We start from the raw sequence: 22,097 nt of genomic DNA, 5'->3' as shown, positions 1-22,097 counted from the left end.
CATATGGTTTTGCCCAACTGCTAACAAATTTGCTGCTGCGATCAACTCTGAATTAGGAATTATGTTTAGTTATAATATTGCAGCCCAACCAGGCCCACAATGTTTTAACTAGGAAACCTAGCACACTAAATAAGGGGACACCTTTTTGAATAGATACATTATGGAGGAGATCTAGGGGCTAATTCAGACCTGTTTGCTTGCTAGGGTTTTTTGTATTCCTGCGTTCGCATAGTTGCCGCCCATAGGGGAGTGTATTTTCGCTCTGTTAGTGTGCGATCGCTTGTGTAGCAGAGCTGTACAAACAGACTTTGCACAGTCTCTGAGCAGCCCAGGACTTACACTTACACTTTAGCCTGTCCAGGACCGGAATTGACATCAGGAACCCTCCCTGAAAACACTTGGACACGCCTGCATTTTTCCAGACACTCCCTGAAAACAGTCAGTTGACACCCACAAACGCCTTCTTCCTGTCAATCTCCTTGCGAACGCACGTGCTTCGCACAAACCCATTGCTGAGCGGCGATCCACTTTGTACCCGAGAGACGCGCCTGCACATGCACAGTTTAGACCTGATCGACCGCTGTACGAAAATGCAGCGTAGCGATCAGGTCTGAATTAGGCCCTTAGGCTTTAGATGTGCAGCGCATATGTGGAAATGTTTTGTTTGTCTGCTGTTCATCTCATTGTCTGGTGATCACCAGACAATAAATGCTTAGGGGGCATACAGTTCGAACGAGGAGACTCCTCTATTTCAAACATGGTTCCCCCCAAGTGTTTGCTGGCCACATCATTTGAAAGAAGGGACTCGGGGTACTGTATGTGCTTGCTCCCATGTTTACAGATGCAGTTATGGGTGTAATAGGGCACATACAGGAGTGCAGAGTGTGTTTTCTATAGTGCAGGGTAATCTTGTCACAGGTGGTCACCACAGAATAGCTACTGGGGGACAACATCATTTGATAGTGGGGAGTCCCCTCTTTGAAATGGGTGTGTTTCCTGACTGCAGTGCAGTTATGTACATAAAAGGATAGCTGGTGCCCTCCCACCTATATCCAGATTTGTCCATGTACATCTACATCTTTGCCAATACAGTAATCATCGGGGGAAGGGATTTGCCAAAAGAGGCAGCGGGAAGTGATCGCAATTGTTTTCCGATCGCAGTGTTCGCCACCGATTAACATGCTGGGCGGCCTTGCAGCATGCAATTTGATCAGTAGCAGAATCTGCTTTTTAGAATCTGAAATGGATACTGAATAGGGACCACAGGTCAATATGGGACAATACACTAATATCAGTATTATAATAATCAATTTATTTTTTGATGGGAAACGTTGTGAACCAGAGCATTTCTCCAGTTGTATCTAAATCGTGGTCTGATTCCATGTGCCTCAGGTTGTTTTTTGAGAACCACTGTCTTTATTAAAAATGATAATATGTTTCTGTATATACCACTTTGCCTGTAATAAAGTGACATGTTATGATAAACTTTTGCAGCTTGAAGCTCTTAACATTCTGCTGTGAGGAGGACATTAGGTCAATCTAGTTTCTAGCTTATTTTTGTTTTGTTTTTCTCCTGTCTGAGAACACAATTATAGCCAACATATCAGCAGACCAACTGCATAGACGTAGGATTCCCAGGCTTGTCTTTAGGAAACCCTTGAAGAAAATGTAATTAAAAGTTCTTTGGGTAAAGATTACACTTCCTTATACACACTGCCTACAGCGATGACTGTGAATCTTGCCTATGCCATATAGACAGCCCATTAAATGGATAACAGTTTGAAAGAGAAGATGCTCACCCAGAGAAAGGGATTCTGCACCACTAGCACTTGGTGCTTCACTGTACTCAGGTGTTTACTTTAGCAAAGCTCTTACTTATTGTTTTACACAACAAAGAACATCTTCTGCTCAGAGAAGCACAAGTGCAGAATCTCCCTGTGCTCTGGAACATCTTGTCATATTAATCAATGCAAGAGAGGATGTTTTAAAAGATTAGTCTACAAATAGATGCAATAAAAGTTCACATGCCATGTTACAATGTGTGATCACAAAGGAATTAATTGGGCAGATAGTGATTAAATATAGTGCTATGAATTTTAGATGTGAGAAAAAAAAATTGTCAAGAGAGATATTGTTATAACATGTATGTAATGGAACAGATGTAAAAAAGTAGAGTAAGGCATGAAATAGAAAAAGTAGCATCTAGCTAGCAGATAAAGTAGGCGTGGCTGTGAAAAGACAAGTTGTGACTTCTAGTAACTGGAGTCAGGCAAAATACAAATAATGGGGCAGATGTATTAAGCCTAGAGAAGTGATAAAGCAATGATCAAGGTGATAACGCACCAGCCAATCAGCTACAATATGTAAATTAACAGTTAGGAGCTGATTGGCTGGTGCGTTATCACCTTGCACTTATCACTGTACTGTATTAACATTGTTTAATGTATGCAAAAGTTAAAGTATCTTAGGCTATCAAAACTGGAATTGAAACTCCTGTTACAATTAGAGATCATCAAAGCTGCTGCAGAAGTCTTTGGTAGTTACGCTACTACAGTCTGTGCTGCTCCTTTCAGTGGAATGTCATCTTACACTGAAGCTGAGTCTGAGCTGTATGCAAATTGGCTGTAGTTACGGGCAACCGCGGAAGCCTGATTTACTCCTTATGCTAATGTATCTGTACAAGTAATACGGGGGTTCATGTGCATGCAAGTGGAAATCACCCAGTGCCGCCCATTGAGTTTTCACTGGCCGCTACAACTGTCATCATTTGTATGTGAACTTCCTAGGTGCAATAGATCTATCAGAAGCAGGCTTCCCTTTCCTGTATACATGACTGAGAGTGCCATGGAGATTTTGATACGCACCTATGACACTCCCACAAATCATGTGAGCGCTTTGCCACCACCCAGTTCACACCCCAAAAAGGCTTATTTCCCAGAAAGACAGATCCGACCGAGTTGCATACATAAAATCACTTCTGCAAATGTGCAAAAACTCGCATCCATAAAAAGAGGTCCATGCAGCGCAGAATAATTTAGCAATTTGCCAATGTAATAGCATATTAGCAGTTTAAAAAACACTTTTACGCTTTAAGGATTGTTGCCATAGGTATTGTGAAAGACAACACAGATAGTGCTCAAAACAATTACAGCTAAATCTGTGATAGGACAAGCTATGCAACTGTTATCTAAAATGCACTGAAAATCTGCAGTCTGACAATTACATTATTTACCTGTGAAAGCCATCCTTCGTCCTCCTGCCCACTCTGGTCTGAAGAAAGGCTATCATAAGAACCATGCCTTGTGATGGGACCAGGACTTCCAGGTGGAACCACTGCAAAATATTAAACAGTTCAGATGTCATGAAAAAATAAAAATAAATACAATTCTAGAATGAAACAAATAATATTTATCGCATGCCTTAAATAGTGCTAATAAGAATCATATGCAGTTCTAGACCCAACAATCTTATAGACCTATTATTAAGAGGTAATGGATCTATTTATCAATAATTACCAATAAGTAAGATTTTCAATGGCGTCTCACCGCAGCACTAGAAAATCTTTTTCGGACCAATTTAACAAAAAATACTGCAGGGGAAATGGAATGATACTCAGCTACACAGAGATACTGGATGACAGCAGTTGCACAGTGATAATGGATGACAGCGGTAAAAAGGGACTTACCACGTCACCAGCTGATTCAGGTGGGGAGATGTACTATAGCGCCACTTAATGTGCTACTATAGCTCTGCTGCTTTGCCTTTTATCAAGGCGAAGCGGGAAGCAATTAGGTAACTAGAGTGAGGGAGAGAAAACGACCCCCTCCAACGATCCCTGCCTAGTGCTGAATAGCTGTGTCTTACCTCCCAGCTGGCTCCACTGTGCACGTGTGAGCTCACAAACATATCCTGCTGATATGTGAATAACCATAAGCCACAAAAGTATGCTTAGCATTTTTTTACACTTCTGCAGTCGCAGTGTCAAATACCGCTGGTTATAGTGCATTTGACACTTACTGCCTCTTCTTACAATGCCCCCCCAAGTCTCCTATAAGTATGTGTGACACAGTGGAACTGAACACCCCAGTCTAGCTAGCCAGGTCACATACTGTAGGTGTATATTTCTAAGTCTGACCCAGCAAAACACTGAAATAATCCTTACTACTCTGGACCAGTCTCACCAAGGCACTATAGTGTCTTTATTTACTGTAGTTAATGTACTACTGTGGCAACAAGTTTTCTTTTCTGCCACTTAAGCAGTGATACACAAACACCAGCCATATTGCTGCATTTTAATAAACTCCATAACCTTCAGTTCAGGATTCAGGAAAGAATGCAACATGGCAATTATATCACATTCTGCTAGCTTCACCGTTGCCATATGATTTACCAGTAACAGAGGCAAAAAACATAACATGAGACTTTAGAGAGATTCATTTTTTTGTGTGATACTGAATAATAACGGCACATCAAACTGATATCTGGACAGAAACATATCAACATACTGCATGTTACACTTATTGTGAGACTATGTAATGATACCTCCCAACATATAGACATGCAACTTGCGAACAAAATAAGCCCTACCCCTAATCCCTCAAAAGCTCTGTCCACATTCTATCACTATCCTCCCCCACAAATGTCCACTTTTTAACAAAATCTGATAAGGTCCACATATTAGGACTGTCCATCAAAATCGAGACAGTTGTCAGGTATGCTTTTTAGGGCATAAAGCATATTTAAAGCAATGCCTTACAAACTAGTGTGGCTGATGGGTAAATTGGGCTTATAATAACCCAGCACCAGCACTGTCATGGATATTGTTTTCTTTCTGCCAACTGACTTTTTGGGTGACCAGCACGCGTGGAGACCAAACCGGGGTCACACGGTGGCACTGCCAGCTCACCTCTCCTCTCCATCCCCTCTCCCACAACGATACAGCCAGCCACATAACGAGTAAGTGTCTCACAGCTTGCACTCGGCCCCTAGCCATGAGGAGTGCTCACAGTAGGCACCTCCCTAAGCAGACTTGTCTGGGCCCAGGACCACCAAACCCAGGCAGCAGGTACTGGATAGAACACAAAATAGCACACGTAACCTACATCTGTTTGCTAACAAGAGAGCTGCAGAAGGACAGTGGTACCTACTCTCCGCCATACACCCTCAAACACATCACAGACTCAGGTAGGTATCACTGGGAGCAACTCCCTTCAATAACTGCAGCAACATTTTAAGCAAAGGGAGATATGCAGAATGCCTCCTAAGAAACATACCTAGGTAACGAATGCAATGTTATTTTGTTAATAAAAGAAAAACAGAAAGCTTACTTTAAGAAAATCAAGAAAAAATTCATGTTTTTTACAGTAAACTTTGTAGCCTCAAATAGTCAGTGGATAAGCCCCATATTTCTTCTGATTCAGATCGAGCATATCTCTCTGCATGCAACCTCTCAAAATAATTCCTGGGTTAATCACTATCTGTTTACTGAAGAGCTTATAGGTGCCTGCACTAATTTTCAGTTTAGTACTATATAATATCTTGGTCAAGTGATTCAGAGAATTATTTAACTGGAGATTGCAATTGGCTGCTATGCTTCGATACAGCAAGCATAGCAGCCAAGATGCTAAGTACACAGTCACACACTTTTTGCCCTATCACACTGCTTAATGTTTAGCTTAAAAATATTGAATCACATTGGTTGGCCCGTCATGATAAGAACCTTACAATGAGAAGTGTATCTTGTGAATAGGCTATTCTCAGTCTCTTCAGGCATCTTGAATGGGACTCAACAAGTTATCCTATCCTGTCCTTTATATCTGCTTTAGTGGTGGAACCTCTACAAACACAGTTCAAAAAAAATAGTACTGCGTGCACTAAAATTACTTTTGTGTTCTAGTTGTCCGAAATGGTACCACCAAATGTCAATATATGATAAACCCTCCTGGAATCTAATGTGATTTTGGAGCCAAATCACAGTAAGAAGGAGGGGGCAGTGGCCTTCAGCGTGATTGTGCAGTGCCATAGGGATCAATGCAAGCTAATGGTCCATTATCACTCTTCAGATCAGCAATGCACATTAGGTGCCCAAGCAGGTGTACACACTGGCGGTGCACATTTTGCAGGGAGGTAGGGCCAGGTAAGCAGGTGGGGAAGAGTAGTGCCATGAAGGTGTAGAGCCACTGCCATTAAATAATGATAAAGATATGCTCCTTCTTGTGGCTCAATTTACTGTGGAAAAGGGGGTATGTAAAGAAAGCTGCCAAATGAAAATTGAGTATTTTTCTCACTTGGAATATACTGTAGTACAGATGGTGTAATACTTAGCATTACGGTCTCACAGCACTGATGTCATGGGTTTGATTTCCACCATAGCCCTGTGTGAAGTTTGTACATTCTCCGGGTACTCCGGTTGCGTCCCATGATCCAAAAATATAGTGATAGGTTAATTGGCTCAAAACAAAATGAACCCTAGTGTAAGTGTGTCTGCTTGTACATGTAATAGGGAGATATATAATGTAAGCTCCACTGGGGCAGGGACTGATGTGTATGGCCAAATATTCTCTGTACAGCGCTACGGAATGTGTGTGCTATATAAATGACTGGTAATAAATAATAAATAAATAGTATAGTAAAGATCATTATCCAGCGCTAAGGTTGGTGAACAGGATTGGGTTAGAAATAAGGAGAACCAGGGGAATTGAAAATAATGGCAGTAGAAAGATAAATTTAAAAAGCAAAGTCACTAAGTTAAATGTTAAAAGCAGGTACATTTTTATTAAAAAAAACAAAATGCTTTCATGGAAGTCTGTCAGCATAATATGGGACCCACAGGTTGCAAAAACATGGTGTGTTATTATAAAAATAATTAAGAAGCTTTGTTTCCACTGCATGTTTCATTATTTGAAAAGCACTGAATTCAGGCATGGGCTATGTATTATAACGGTCACTGATGTTTACTGTATTATATGGTAGTCACTGAGGTTCTCTTTATGGTGTGGTGGTCACTGACTGTATGGAAGTGTCTGCCATGTTCTTTACATTAAATTGTGGTCACTGTGATGTTCTGTGCATTATATGGCAGTCTGCGCTACTTTCTGCATTATATGGTGGTCTGCAACTTTCTCTGGTGGGTGCAATAATGTAGTACAGGCAGAGGTGTAGCTAGGTGCCATGGTGAACCGGAGCAATGGTATGTTTAGGTGCCCCCTCCCCTGTACTGAATTGGGTGCATGTTACATATGAAAAGAAAAAAATATAAAACAATCCTAAATTGGTGACAAGGCTGGTTCTAGACCTTGTGGAGCTCAGTGTGAAATAGGGACAGTGCGCACCGATGGCCCGCACCAAAACTATAGGGGCATGGCTTAATGGGATAGGTGTGTGGCCACAGAATAGTACCACTTCAGTATCACCGCACTGTATTGTTCATTATTTTACATTACACCACACAGCAGTGTCCGTTATGCACATTAGCCCACACATTAGTACCCCTTATACATTTTACACCACACAGTAGAGCCCCTTATACACATTACACAACACAGTAGAGCCGCTTATACATGTTGTGCCACAGTACAGCTGCTTATACATGTTACTCTGCAGCTTCTAATGCAGCAGCTGAGGCAGAAAGAGCTGCTGCTGCAGCAGCTATTACAGAGAGAGATGCTGCAGCAGCCGGGGCTGAAAGATGTGCTGCATCAGCCGGAGCAGAGAGTGGTGTAGCAGGACAGAAGTGACCCTACTGCACAACTACAAGCAGACAGTGAGACATATAAAGAGAACGGCAGAGCTCCGGCTGTCATTGTCTCCTGCTGTCACCTCTAGCCTGCCCTGTGCCCTACCTAGTCAGAGTCAGTGAGCGCCCCACTGCTTCTCCTCCTCCTGCTCTGTGGCTGCCTGTACAGCAGCCCGCGGTATAGTGTGCGGACGGAGGAGGGGGATGGGGGGCAGGTGGCGGCGCGCCCTCTAACTTTTCTGGCGCCCGGAGCTCTCGCTCCACTGGAGCCACCCTCGCTACACCCCTAAGTATAGGCAGCAATACTTACCTTCAAGTCTTGAGACAGTGGAGGAGGCATACTCCATTTTGAAGTGAAGACACCCCAGAACCAAAGAACAAATGCTGCAGGTAAAATTAGTTTAGCCCTCACCATACAAACATTATAGGGGAGTAAAAAGCCTAGCTTCACCACTGTCCACTAAGTTCTATTTTATGCAGTTTTCTTTCTTCAGTCTGCTGCGCTTCACCTTCTATAACCCCAAAATAGGAGGGAAAAAATGTGTGCATGTACTAGATCATGCTTCCTACAATTAAAATGTTCTAGTGGCAAGTTCACAAGAGGGGCACCAGTGTTCAAACATAGCCATGGAAGATCATGAGCCACTGCTTAAAGTATATAAACACAGCTTCCCTGTATAAAACGTGTGTGGTTAATACGATGTTCTCAGACAAAGTTGGTTACTGTATAAGCTGTGGCAACGTTTATCAGATCAGGCAATCCATCTCTTACCAATTAGAATTATTTCAATGGAAAAGCATTTATACCAAAATATTCAAAGAGACTGTATATGAAATTCAACATGGGGCCCTTCAGCTGTTGTGGAACTACACATCCCAGCATGCCCAGCCAGTTTTAACATGCCCTAACAGCAAACTGTATCAGGGCATGATGGGATGTGTAGTTCCACAGCAGCTGGAGGCGCACATGTTAAACACCCCTCGTATATACATACTGAACAAAAAGAATTGTAAAGGGAATTTTTACTGTACAACCTTACCATATAGAAACACTAAACTGACTGATCATTACCCATCAATGAAACGTTTGGATGCATACATTACATTGCATCAGCAATTCAGGAAGATCAGAATCACTGCTATGTATGCGATGTGGAAATGATCACAGAAATGCTCACTGAAAATTGTAAAAATATGCAAAAGGAACTGTTTTGAAAGAGCATTTTTTTTCACCAAATATTTCAAAATATATAATTTTCTGCAGTTTATATTTCTTTTTTGCCAGCTCTGCATCTAGCCTCATCCTTCTGCTCCTCTGGTCTTAGGCTGGACAAGTGGAACAACGCCTTCAACTTTAGCTTGTATACTTTTAAATTGACATTTGAAGGTTTGTGGGGTAGTACCAATTGCATTAAATTAAGCCAGAACTGTGCAAACCAACTCATAGCTAAATGTTTATCAGTACAGAGGTCTATACCATGAGGTTCTGATACAGAAGATAGACAGTCTTATCAAACCTAAAAAGGACCCTTCAATAATGGATTCCTACAGGCCGATCTCTCTCTTCAACACCGATCTGAAATTATTAGCTAAAATTATGGCCAACAGATTGCAGGTAATTCTACCAGATTTATTGACCTCACATCAGACTGGATTTGTCAGGGGGCGACATTCTGTAAGAGCAATAAGAATGGCCACAGCGGCAGTCGTAGCGGGAACACAAACACCGCAACCCAATAGTATGCTACTCAGTCTGGATACTAATAAAGCTTTTGACTCTGTGGCTTGGCCACATCTGTTCGCAATACTGGAAAGGAGGGGATTTGACCCAATTTTTATTGAATTAATTCGATATTTTTACTCCCAACCCAAAACATCTTTACTGATTAAGAGGAGAACACATACACATGTATAGGGGAACATGCCAGGGGTGCCCATTGTCCCTCCTATTGTTCAACCTCTGTATAGACCCACTGTTTCGCATCCTACAATACTGGTCAGAGTTCAAGGGCATAAAGGTGGGTGGAGTAGAAAATAGGATTTTAATACCTACCGGTAAATCCTTTTCTCTTAGTCCGTAGAGGATGCTGGGGACTCCGTAAGGACCATGGGGTACAGATGGGATCCGCAGGAGACATGGGCACACTATAAGACTTTGAATGGGTGTGAACTGGCTCCTCCCTCTATGCCCCTCCTCCAGACTCCAGTTAGAGAACTGTGCCCAGGGAGATGGACATTTTGAGGAAAGAATTTATTGTTTAAACACGGTGAGTGTCATACCAGCTCACACCCCGAACATACCGGAGAACGTGGCATTCAATAGAATATAGAATACCAGCCAACGGCATGAACAATACACAGCCACATGCTGAGAGAATATGTAACACAACCAACAATAAGACACCGCATGCCATGGCATGAACAACGTCAGCAACAGCCTGACAGAAAAGAAAAACCACAAGAGTGTAACCATAACCAATAACTGCAGACACAGTATGCACTGGGACGGGCGCCCAGCATCCTCTACGGACTAAGAGAAAAGGATTTACCGGTAGGTATTAAAATCCTATTTTCTCATACGTCCTAGAGGATGCTGGGGACTCCGTAAGGACCATGGGGTTTATACCAAAGCTCCAGACCGGGCGGGAGAGTGAGGACGACTCTGCAGCACCGACTGAGCAAACATGAGGTCCCCATCAGCCAGGGTATCAAACTTGTAGAACTTAGCAAAAGTGTTTGAACCCGACCAAGTAGCCGCTCGGCAAAGTTGAACCGCCGAGACTCCTCGGGCATCCGCCCAAGAAGAGCCCACCTTCCTAGTAGAATGGGTCTCCACCGACTTCGGTAACGGCAATCCAGCCATAGAACGAGCATGCCGAATCGTATCACAGATCCAGGGTGTAACAGACTGCATAGACGCAGGCGCCCCAAACATGCTGGGAGCATACCGGACAAACAGAGCCTCTGTTTCCCCAATCTGAGCCAAATTGGCGACCTAAATATTCAAAGCCCTGACTACATCGAGAGACTTTGAATCAGCCAATGCTTAAGTAACCACAGGTATCAAAATAGGCTGGTTTCTGCGAAACACAGAAACCACTTTTGGCAGAACTATTATCCGAGTTCTCAATTCCGCTCTATCCACATGGAAGATCAAACAGGGGCTCTTGTGAGACAAAGCCGCTACTCCCGACACCCACCTTGCGGACGCCAAGGCCAATAGCATGACCACTTTCCAAGAGAGAAATTTTAACACAACCTTTCATAAAGGTTCCAATCAGTGTGACACAAGAAACCACAACACCACGTCAAGGTCCCACGGTGCCAATGGGGCACAAATAGAGGTTGGATGTGCAGTACTCCATTCACGAAAGTCTGAACTTCCGGAAAGGTGGCCAATTCTTTTTTTTTAAAGAAAATTTATAAGGCCAAAACTGCACTGAAATGGAGCCTAACTGTAGGCCTGCATCCACACCTGCTTGCAAAGAATGGAGAACGACCCAGCTGAAAGTCTTCCATAGGAGCCTTCTTGGATTCACACCAAGACACATATTTACGCCAAATACGGTGGTAAGGCTTTGCCGTTACTTCTTTTCTAGCCTGAAGAAGTGTGGAAATTGTCAGGTTGTCAGGATTCTGATTTAGTCTGTTCCCGGAGGGGGGCACTAGTGGGTCAGTGTTGGAATGACGTATGAAACGTGGAGACTGAATAAAGTCCTGCGCATATGTGCTAATGTTTAATAAACACAAAAGTCACAGAACAATAATATAATAATAGATGGTACGTAGCATTGGTAGTAGCAGAAATTAAATGATAAACGGTAACGGAATCCAAGGTAGTGATAAAAAGTATTTGGCAACACAGATATATCTTGGTGACAAGTTGATGGCTGAATGCAGAAGATTTAAAGCAAATAAAGTTTCTGACAACAAAACGTGAAAATAACTTGATAACTGGATGCAAATGGTTTTAAGCAAAATAAAGTCACTGGTAACACAAATGTGAAATAACCTGGTAGCTGGATGTAAACGGATTTTTAAATAATAATTGAAACAAAGCAAAACTCCGGTAACGTGGAATAACTTGATAAATGCAAATGGTTTGGAAAACAGAACTCCGGTAATACTTGCAAAGCACACAGTCTCTGATAACTAAACGTGGAATGACTTGGTAAATAAATGTAAATGGTTTAGAAAACAGAACTCCGGTAATACTTGCAAAAGCACACAGTCTCTGTAACATAAAAGTTCTTTAGCCAAGCAAGGCCCAGGCAGGAGACAGTCCTAACTCAGCATGCTTGTTAAGTGCTGGATGCAATGCACAGAATGGAATGCTGGTAATAAGGTGCACAAGTTAGGCAATGAATAACACCTGAGGAGAGTCTCTTACTGCTGATGAACTGTGGCAGGCTGTGGCTGGAGTCTGGAACAAGCAGGAGAAATGCAGAATGATGAATGGAATGAAATGATGAGAGGAACCACTGGAGACTGGAACACGGGGAACCACTGGAGACTGGAACACGGGGAACCACTGGAGACTGGAACACGGGGAACCACTGGAGACTTGACACACCAAATGTGACTCATTGTCCAAGGCGATGAGAATGAGCCAGGAACTGGAGTTTATACCCCTTGCTCTGTGATGATTGGATGAATCTCTGTGAGAACACACCCTCCAGGATTGGGTGCCCAGATCAACTGAGAGTTAACTGGAGCTGATGATTAACCGGGAGAATAATTCTGTAGACAGTTAATGCAATGCACTGCTGGTTGCTGGCTGGGATCAGTAGTGCACCGGGAGTTAATCATACCTCCCAACATGACCCTCTCCAGGAGGGACACAATGCTCTGCTTCTGGACTTTTCTCCTAGTGTATGATTGCTGGCACCTGTGTTGAACAGGTAAATGGATAAGAAATGTGTTTCAGCACAGGTGCTGGCAATCATACATGAAGAGAAAAGTCCAGGAGCAGAGTATTCTGTCCCTCCTGGAGAGGGTCATGTTGGGAGGTATGAGTTAATGCTGTTTAACTAGAAGCACTGTGTACTCCAGGCTGCTGGCTGAAACCAGTGGTTACCAAAATATAGAACTGGTTAGGTGGAGCAGAGTGAGCTGTGGGCTGCAGGAGACTGAAGACTGGAACTGCTGGGACCTGTAGTTCCACAGATCCAATTCACAGGGAATACTCTGAAAACAGAGGACTTAAGCCAGGAGACGTCTGTTCACTGGAAGTGATGCAATGGAGAATGCAGATTCCTGACAGAAATGACTTCACTGGGAATACCCTTTCGGGCTAGGATATGGCGTTCAACCACCACGCCGTCAAGCCGCGGTAAGTCTTGATACACGCCCGGATCTTGCTGTAACAGTTCCTCACGTAGAGGAAGAGGCCAGAGGATCTTCTATGAGTAAATATTGAAGAACTGGATACCAAGCCCTCCTTGGCTAGACCGGAACAATGAGGATCGTCTGAACCTTTGTTCTTCTTACGTCTATCACCTTCAGAAAGAGTGAAAGCGGAGGGGACACATAGACCGACTGAAAATACCCAAGGTGTCACGAGGGCGTCCACAGCTATAGCTTGAGTGTCCCTTGTCCTGGAACAATATCCCTGAGGTCTCTCGTTGAGGCGAGACGCCAACATGTCCAATTGAGGCACTCCTCAAAGACTTGTCACTTCTGTGAGAACTTCTCGATGACGACTGTATTTCTCCCGGATGGAGAGCGCGTCTGCAGAGGAAATCTATTTCTCCGTCATCTACATCCGGAACGAAGACTGCTAATATAGCGTTTACCTGTCTTTTCCGCCCAGCGGAAAACTTTTGCGGCTTCTGCCATTGCCGCTTTGCTCCTTATTCCACCCTAGCGACTTACTTATGTCACTGCTGTCAAGTTGTCCGACAGAATTAACACGGGCAGATCATGAAGAATATGTTCGTTGAAAATAGCTCTTCATTCAAGAAAGCTTATTGCAGACAAGCTTCCCAGCTTGACCTTTTCCTCTGGAAATACTTCCCTTGGAAAGACTGCTCCCCAGCCTTGGAAATCTGCATGCATGGACACCAGGATCTAATCCTGGATCCCGAACCTTCATCCCTCTAGGAGGTGAGAACTGTGTAGACACCACAGGAGCGATATCCTGGCCATTAGGATTATATTCCGGTGCATGTGAAGGTGAGACCCAGACCACATTTCCAACTGGTCCCGTGAAAACCACTCAGGCATTTGACCTGCTCACCGAAAAAGCCTCTTAGGCCGCACCCATCTTCTTCATCAACGGAACATATTGATGGATTGTCACTGCAAATCTGATCCGACTCTGGATCCTGAGACCTCTTTCCACAGGAAAACACAGAACCTCAACCGTTCAGTATCTACTCTGATACCCACCTCCGACATCCGCGTAGTTGGGAACAACAGCCATTCCCTGTGTTGAAGAACAGTCAGAGAGAAACAACGATTTGGACCACTTGTTTCTTGACCTCGCCATAATCAGGAGAGCGTCTCAGTACAGAATAACAATGGCTCTTACTATTGAAAGAAAACCATCATACTGCCAACACTCCGGTGAAATGGCAAAGACAATCCTGGATATCAACCCAGGTAGGCTGAATGCTGAGAAAAACGCATTTAAACCCTTTTTCTACCATTATGTGCTGGAGCTCCCTGGCCTGAGAGATTCCATCCTGTAGTTCAACTTTGTAAGTAGAAATCTTTGTTTTTTTGTTTTTTTTTACAGGGACAGCCGGACAAAGTCCTGAACCTGACGCAACTCTGGTATGATCTTTTTGAAAAATCAGTGAGGGGAATCATCTGTAAACTCCAGTATGTCCCCCTTTGGATTCTATTATTAACTCCCAGGTCCAAGTCCATTCCCGGACTGACGGAAGAGTATTAGATGAGTTCCCACCGGTGTGGGCTCCAGCCAGATAGACCCAGCGACATACGGTGGATGTGGTAGAAACAGAAGACAATATCCACTTCTGCGAATCTAATAAGGCTGCAGAGCTCTTACCTTTTCACCTTCCACTATCTGCACAGAAAGAGAAAAAAGAACGGTATCGAACCGGTTAAAATGACTGCATCCCACAAAAGAATGCGTCACCAACCGTTGTGAGGGAATCTAACTGACGAAGGTAGACTTACCAGTGGTATCCGCCGAGAGTGACTTAACTGAGGCATCCCCAAACAGCGGTACACCGTCACAGGGAAAACTCCAGTATCTCTCGGAGTCAGCCTCAGCCTTCCCCCGGTCACCCCTCCTGTAGTCGCACGGCAGCCTGCCGCAATGTTATAGAGCGGAACCAACATAAGAAACATCCCCCCTCTCTCTAGGGTAATTCTATTGGATGTCTTTCCGAATACAAGCACTCCCCCATGCGTATGAAATGCAAATAACATCAAAGCATACAAATAAAATATCACTTAGCTTCCTGTATACGATCCGTTGTGACAGGGCCCAGTGCCGACCAGGAGTTGACTTCCACAGTATTCTATCCGCTGCGGGAAAATAATAAACACTCAGACTCCTTGTGAGGATCTGAGACCAAATCATCACAGCCGACCTAGAGCTTTATCAACAGAGCGACCAGCACATGAGAAGGAATACTTTTACTTCAGCATTCATTAGAAATCGTAATATGAATATACATATTGTAATACACACATATCCTACATATATATACACATCATACATATAAGCAGTTTGTCCGGAACCACCGGGTCCCTAGTGACATCAATGTGTTCTGAATGTGTATGTCCATGTACTGCATGCCCCAGTTGTGGATCTATCCAGGAAACCTTATGGTCGGCATAAAACATAGTATTCGTCGACAGCAGGGAAGAGTACCAGGCAAAATAACATTCTTGCGACCCCGAGGGGTCCGAGGGAAGTATACGTATATAATTTTAATATCACTCCCCCACAATACTACCATGTCTGCGCTCGAGCTACAGGTCCATGGAACAGTACCATACATATACATATAAATATATATACAGGCATAAGTTTAGTTACAGCATGTTAATTTACACCCAGTATTAACAGTTGGTGCAGACAGGGTCACCCACATATTACTGTGTCTCCCATAGCGTGTTTACTCTTTGAAATGTATACAACTACCGACCTGCTGACACTTCATTTACTCAATCAAGTACCACAGGAGTCGGCAATGCCGACAGAGAGATTCCCATAACTGTCTGCGACAGAGCCCTCACACATGTCAACACATGTGTGCTAAAAGCTATAGTGGGTATCTGACAGGGAAAACACAGTCACTTATACACAACACACTTACTACACGGCCATTATCTAATATAGTGCTATACTATATTGCACTACTCACTGTGCCCCCCTTCGTTTACACTATGTACCCAGTGCTTTTGGCGGGGACTGCTGGAGAAAATGGCGCTGTGTCGTGCTGTGAGGGCTAAGCCACGCCCCTTCTCGGCGCGCTTCAGCCCCGCTGTTATCCTAGCGGCTCATGCTGGCGGGGGTTCGTATACATTGTCCGTGCACTGTATACATGTCATGCCAGGCTTCTTAGCGAGGTATATTGCTGCCCAGGGCGCCCCCCCCCCCTGCGCCCTGCACCCTTGTAGTGCCGTTGGTGTGTGGGAGCAATGGTGTGCAGCGCGACCGCTGCGCGGTACCTCCAGGACACTGAAGTCTTCTGCCGTCACTGAAGTCTTCTTTCCTTCTCATACTCACCCGGCTTCTTTCTTCTGGCTTCTGTGAGGGGGGTGACGGCGCGGCTCTGGGAACAAGCAGCTAGGAGCACCAAGTGATCGAACCCTCTGGAGCTAATGGTGTCCAGTAGCCTAAGAAGCAGAGCCTTTAACTCACAGAAGTAGGTCTGACTTCTCTCCCCTCAGTCCCATGATGCAGGGAGCCTGTAGCCAGTAGGTCTCTCTGAAAATAAAAAACCTAACAAAGTCTTTTAGAGAAACTCAGTAGAGCTCCCCTAGTGTGTGTTCAGTCACTCCTGGGCACAGAGTCTAACTGGAGTCTGGAGGAGGGGCATAGAGGGAGGAGCCAGTTCACACCCATTCAAAGTCTTATAGTGTGTCCATGTCTCCTGCGGATCCCGTCTATACCCCATGGTCCTTATGGAGTCCCCAGCATCCTCTAGGACGTATGAGAAATGAAGCTATCAGCCTTTGCGAACGATGTATTGTTGTATATAGATAATCCAAAATCGTCTTTGCAGAAAATCTTAGGTAAACTGGAAGAATTTGGTGAAATCTCCAAATTCACAGTCAATTTGGCTAAATCAGTGGGTCTTTGCTTGCATCCTCGCACTACTACCCCGCATTGGGGCCATCAGATTGCGGTGAGGTGGGCAAAGTCATACATTGACTACTTAGGTATTCGCCTTCCCAAACGTCCGGCAGAGTTATACAGATTGAATATTTCTACGGCATTAACAGAAACGGCAAGGGAACTAGAGGGTTGGGCCCACCTTATGCTATCATATGTGGGGAGAGCGAATCTCATTAAAATGGTGACGTTTCAAAGATGGTTATATATATTACAGGCTTTACCTCTCCTTTTGTCTTAAAAACATATTTGCTTATTAAACGCCCACTTTAGAAAATTTATCTGGGAGGCTAAAAGACCGCAAATAGGGCTGATAAAATTACAACAACCAGTTACTAATGGGGGTATTAATTTTCCTAATGTTTTACACTACAACCAAGCGGCGGTATTGCAATATTTGCGGGCTTGACTTTCTGGAAAAGACCTTTATGCTAATACCTCTCTAGAGGAACAGTTTTTAACGAATGTAGAGGACAATATATGCAATAAGTGATGTAGAGGACAATATATGCAATAACCCCTTATTATGGACTGCAAAATGAATTTGGCATATACTCTGACATAAACAAAACTTAAATTCTTATAACACCCTTTTTTCACAATTCCACAAAACTCTGATTCCCAAAGCGGGATGGCGGCCTCACCCTATGATAGACTAAAATCTGAATGACTGTATAGTGTGGGGACACTTTTAAATAGAGATACTAGAGCACCTCTATCATATGCGCAAGCATCGGAAAGATTCCAGAGTTTCCAAAAATACCCATTTGCCTATATGCAGGCTAATATCTGACGATGACTGGAATAATACTTTAGATGTGCTGCTAATGTCAGACTTAACAGTAAAGGGATCAATCTCACACCACTATGCTTTTTTGAAACAGAACATTAACCAAAATCATATTCAGTCGGGTATGAACTCTTGGGTACGCATCATTCCTTCCTTAACTTATGATGGATTATTGGTCGAGAAAGACAATTTCGGCGATTCAATATCAAGAGATGTTTTTGAATATTTATCATAAGGCTTACTTTTCGCCCCACAGGCAACATTTAGCAAGGTTGATACCATCAGCCTCTTGTCCCAGATGTCATTCTGATATAGCAGATATGTATCATTACTTTTGGAAATGCCCCATGCTGAGAATCTTCTGGCTCAAAATAAGACTGTTTGCTCTTGACAATTTGGTAAACTATATTCCTCTCACGGATAAATGGGTAATATTTGGTATGTTGCCGGAAGAGCAGCGAATAGAGAGAGGGTGTAAACGCTTGTTATTAATTATAAGTGCAGCCGCCCGTAAAGCTATTCTGCAGACATGGATTGAGGCAACTCCCCTCACCTTGAAACTATTTAAAGATAAACTACACCATGTGTTTAACATGGAGTGGATTGACACTATGCTGGAGAAAGAGAGGCGTTCAGCTGGGTTCTTTGGAACCTGGGAAAGTTATATCTGTATTTTGCTGATTGACTTACGTACCAGAATACATGACTTCCTGAAACACACGCAATGGTATGCTATTCGAGCATTATCCGGGGACCCATCGGTAATTATATTACCCTGAATTACCCTACCTGAGCTCATTCAATTATTAATAGAAAAGGGACAGACTAAGATGAGAAGGGACAAGAGGGAATAGCCCCTGAGTACATGGTCTTATGGGAAAGGACATTGAACTATATTTTTGTATAGTAGATACAATTGTTTTAAGTTTGAATATTATGATGGTTAAGAGTATTTGAAATATATGTTTTGCTATATATCTGACGGAATGTATAGATGATACTCTACACAGTGCTTAGAAGTGATAATCTTATTGTTATTAAGGAAACTGTGTGTATTATGGAATTTTGAGTGTTTCAATAATAAAAATGAAATAAAAAAAAGATAGTCATTAAGTTGACAGGATCAAAAAGGTTGACAGTCAATAGCTCGACAGTCAAAGGTCGACAGGGTCAAAATGTCAACACACAAAAATAAAATTGTGGTTGTTGCTTTGTGGGTTTTTTTTTTTACCCCAATTTGTTGAAATGTGTCCCCTTACCACGCATTGGGAGCGGTGGCTCGTTCGCTCGCCACAAGGTTACTTACGGTGATAGTTTGTGACATGAATAGTCAGTTTGATGAAATGCGTTCGCTTGCCACGCTTTGGACTTGGTGGCTCGCTCCGCTTGCCACAAGGTTACTAAAGGTAATAGCTTGTGACATGGATAGTGTTTGCAGCAAAAGTTGTAAAAGTTGTAAAAAATAAATAAAAATAACAAAAAGGGGTCAAATGCAATCAAGTGGTCCCAGCTTTTTTTTTTTTTTACCAGCGCACAACGGCTAAATGGACATGGCAAAACAAACTGCAGGTGTGGTTTGTCTAATGGAGATGTGGTGTAAATGTGTAATCAAATATATGAAAAATCAGTACAGTATGCCTAATAACTACAGTCAAATACATCACCCACCGCTACCAGCCCCGCCTGACAAACAGAGACTATTCTAGTTACTGATATCAAATAACCAATATACAACAACCACCTTACAGCACCTTCCTGACCCCTTCAATGTACACCTCTCATAGCAACCCCCCCCCCCCCCCCCACTTCAGTGCCCATTTCCCAGCATCCTCTCCAACCGTTCAATGTCCACCTCACAGAACCACAAACTGCCCTGTCACATATTCACCATGGCAGTGGCGGAACTAGTGAGTGGTGCCCCAACCCCCCCAATCACACACAAAAAATAGTATATATATATATTTATAATAATATAGTTGACACACGGTAAGGTCAATGGCTAGGGAGGCATTGATTGGGTTCACCCACCACCAAACGGAGGAGATAGATTGTTAGCTCTCAAGAAACGTGAGAGTTACTGGATCTATTCCTTAGACACGGTTGCACCTAGGGGACTAAATTAATACAATGCTATGAATATTTTTCTCTAATGTTTATGGGATATGTAAGCTCTAAACATATCTGTGATGACATAATATGAATTGTATATGGGTTAATATGTATATGGGTTAATATATTTGTTGCATTATGAAGTTTTAATATATGAACATGAATTTAGTTTACTTAATTTAATTTACTTTTGTTTAGCTTATATACTACATTTGGGACGTTAACAGATTCTATTTTTCATGCGCTTTTTAATGTCATTGAATTTTATGTTACATGGTGTTTATAAATGTGGATCACCATGTGTGTTTTGCCTATATCCCAATGCTCAGATTGGAACTTTAGTTGTTGCACTGTAGTGCAATAAAATGTGTTGTTGTTGTTGTTGTTTCTAGTCATCACCTTGGTTACCGGGACGTGACATGTGGCGCCCCTGTGTGGACGCCTCCTGATGACGTCACCCACTGTGTTGAACGGCGGCTGGGATAGAGTGGCTGCGGTCAGCATTGTTGATTGCACACCGGAGGTGTCTCGCAGGTGAGGCTGCTTTGGACACGTTGTAGGGGAAGGGTCTTAGGGTATATATTGTTTGTTTATTATGTGATGTGTTTATCCCTGACGACGGGCTGCTGCCCGAAACAATTGTTGGATGGATGCACTTTGTCCATTAAAAAGTAACTGAATTTGCAAGTCTCCTGAGTGCCACCTGTAATCCTTTCTATGCACGGACGTATATATCCAGGGATGGCACCACAGCAGTTGTTTCTTTGAGAAGACAGGAGTGCCAGGTTTCTTTATGTCTATACATATATGTATATATATTATATATATATATATATATATATATATATACACACAAATACTTCAGAGAGAGCACTCACTAGTCTTCTTTAGAAAATTCATAAGCAAAGTTTAATTCACATACATTACGTCACAGAGGTGCATGTCGACGTTTCAGACCTAGCTTGGCCCTTTCTCAAGACCCATCTACCAGAGTGAAGAAGCATAACCACCACAGACAAGGTCTGGTCTATATATACCCCAAGGCCAGCAGGAGGCTCCACCCCCACACACCTGAGTATAGGAAGTAGGCCATAAAATCTATAAGTATATTAACATACAATCCAGCATTGTAATCCAGCATGCTCTCTGTATCAGTAACATCATTCAAGGTGGTGCCCAAAGGCTCACATTCATATGTTAAGAGAAACTTACAAAAAGCAGTTAATTACCTCAAAACCACGTTGCCATTGCATAAAATATCTCCGGAAATGCCCACTTCGCCAAACAGCTCAGGGTCCCCTCATCTACTAAATCGGTCCCCACAGGAACCACATCCCGTTCTGGTCGTTCCACTAGTGCGGCAGCGGACGCACCGTCACCGCTTCCAGTGCGGCAACGTGTGCGGTCATACGCTTCCGCATTAAGGCCAGGCACTAGAGGCTAAATACTTACTCTAGTATCTAATCGTGCGTTCCACTCACCTATCACTGGAAAGCATAGCCCTTTCTTGGTTCTCATCCTACCTATCTAATCGCTCTTTCAGTGTTCACTTCTCTGATTCTACCTCCTCTTCTCTACCTCTATCAGTTGGAGTACCGCAAGGCTCAGTCTTAGGTCCTCTGCTTTTCTCAATCTATACCTCCTCTCTTGGTAAACTAATCACCTTTGGATTTCAGTATCATTTGTACGCTGATGATACTCAAATCTACCTATCCTCCCCAGATTTGTCACCACCAGTATTGGCTCGTGTCACTGGATGCCTGTCTGCCATTTCATCTTGGATGTCATCTCGCCACCTCAAACTCAACATTTCCAAAACCGAATTAATTATTTTCCCACCAGCTAAGAGTAGTTACCAACCTGATATCTCTATAACTGTTGACAATGCAACTATCCACCCCACCCCACAAGCTCGTTGCCTAGGTGTCACCCTTGACTCTGAACTGTCCTTTGTTCCACACATTCAATCTGTCTCTAAATCATGTTACATGCACCTTAAAAACATATCCAAAATACGCCCTTATCTTACACAAGACACTGCAAAAACTCTAATCCATGCACTCATCATCTCCCGCATTGATTATTGTAATAGTCTCCTTACTGGTCTTCCCAAACATAGGCTATCACCACTTCAATCCATTTTA

At 43.2% G+C, this 22,097-nt stretch overlaps 1 protein-coding gene across 7 annotated transcripts in view; it reads right to left on the bottom strand.

Moving 5' to 3' along the window:
* Positions 1–22,097, bottom strand: part of BCAS3 (BCAS3 microtubule associated cell migration factor) — a 2,144,796-nt gene that overhangs the window by 896,647 nt on the left and 1,226,052 nt on the right. For all 7 annotated transcript variants that reach the window (XM_063954016.1, XM_063954015.1, XM_063954017.1 and 4 more), the window contains one exon: positions 3,233–3,333. In XM_063954016.1, the coding sequence (XP_063810086.1) occupies positions 3,233–3,333 (101 nt within the window). The remainder of the gene's footprint in view (positions 1–3,232; positions 3,334–22,097) is intronic.

Source organism: Pseudophryne corroboree, chromosome 2, assembly GCF_028390025.1.
Source record: "Pseudophryne corroboree isolate aPseCor3 chromosome 2, aPseCor3.hap2, whole genome shotgun sequence".
NCBI lineage: Eukaryota > Metazoa > Chordata > Amphibia > Anura > Myobatrachidae > Pseudophryne > Pseudophryne corroboree.
This window is presented reverse-complemented; position numbering and strand designations above follow the sequence as displayed.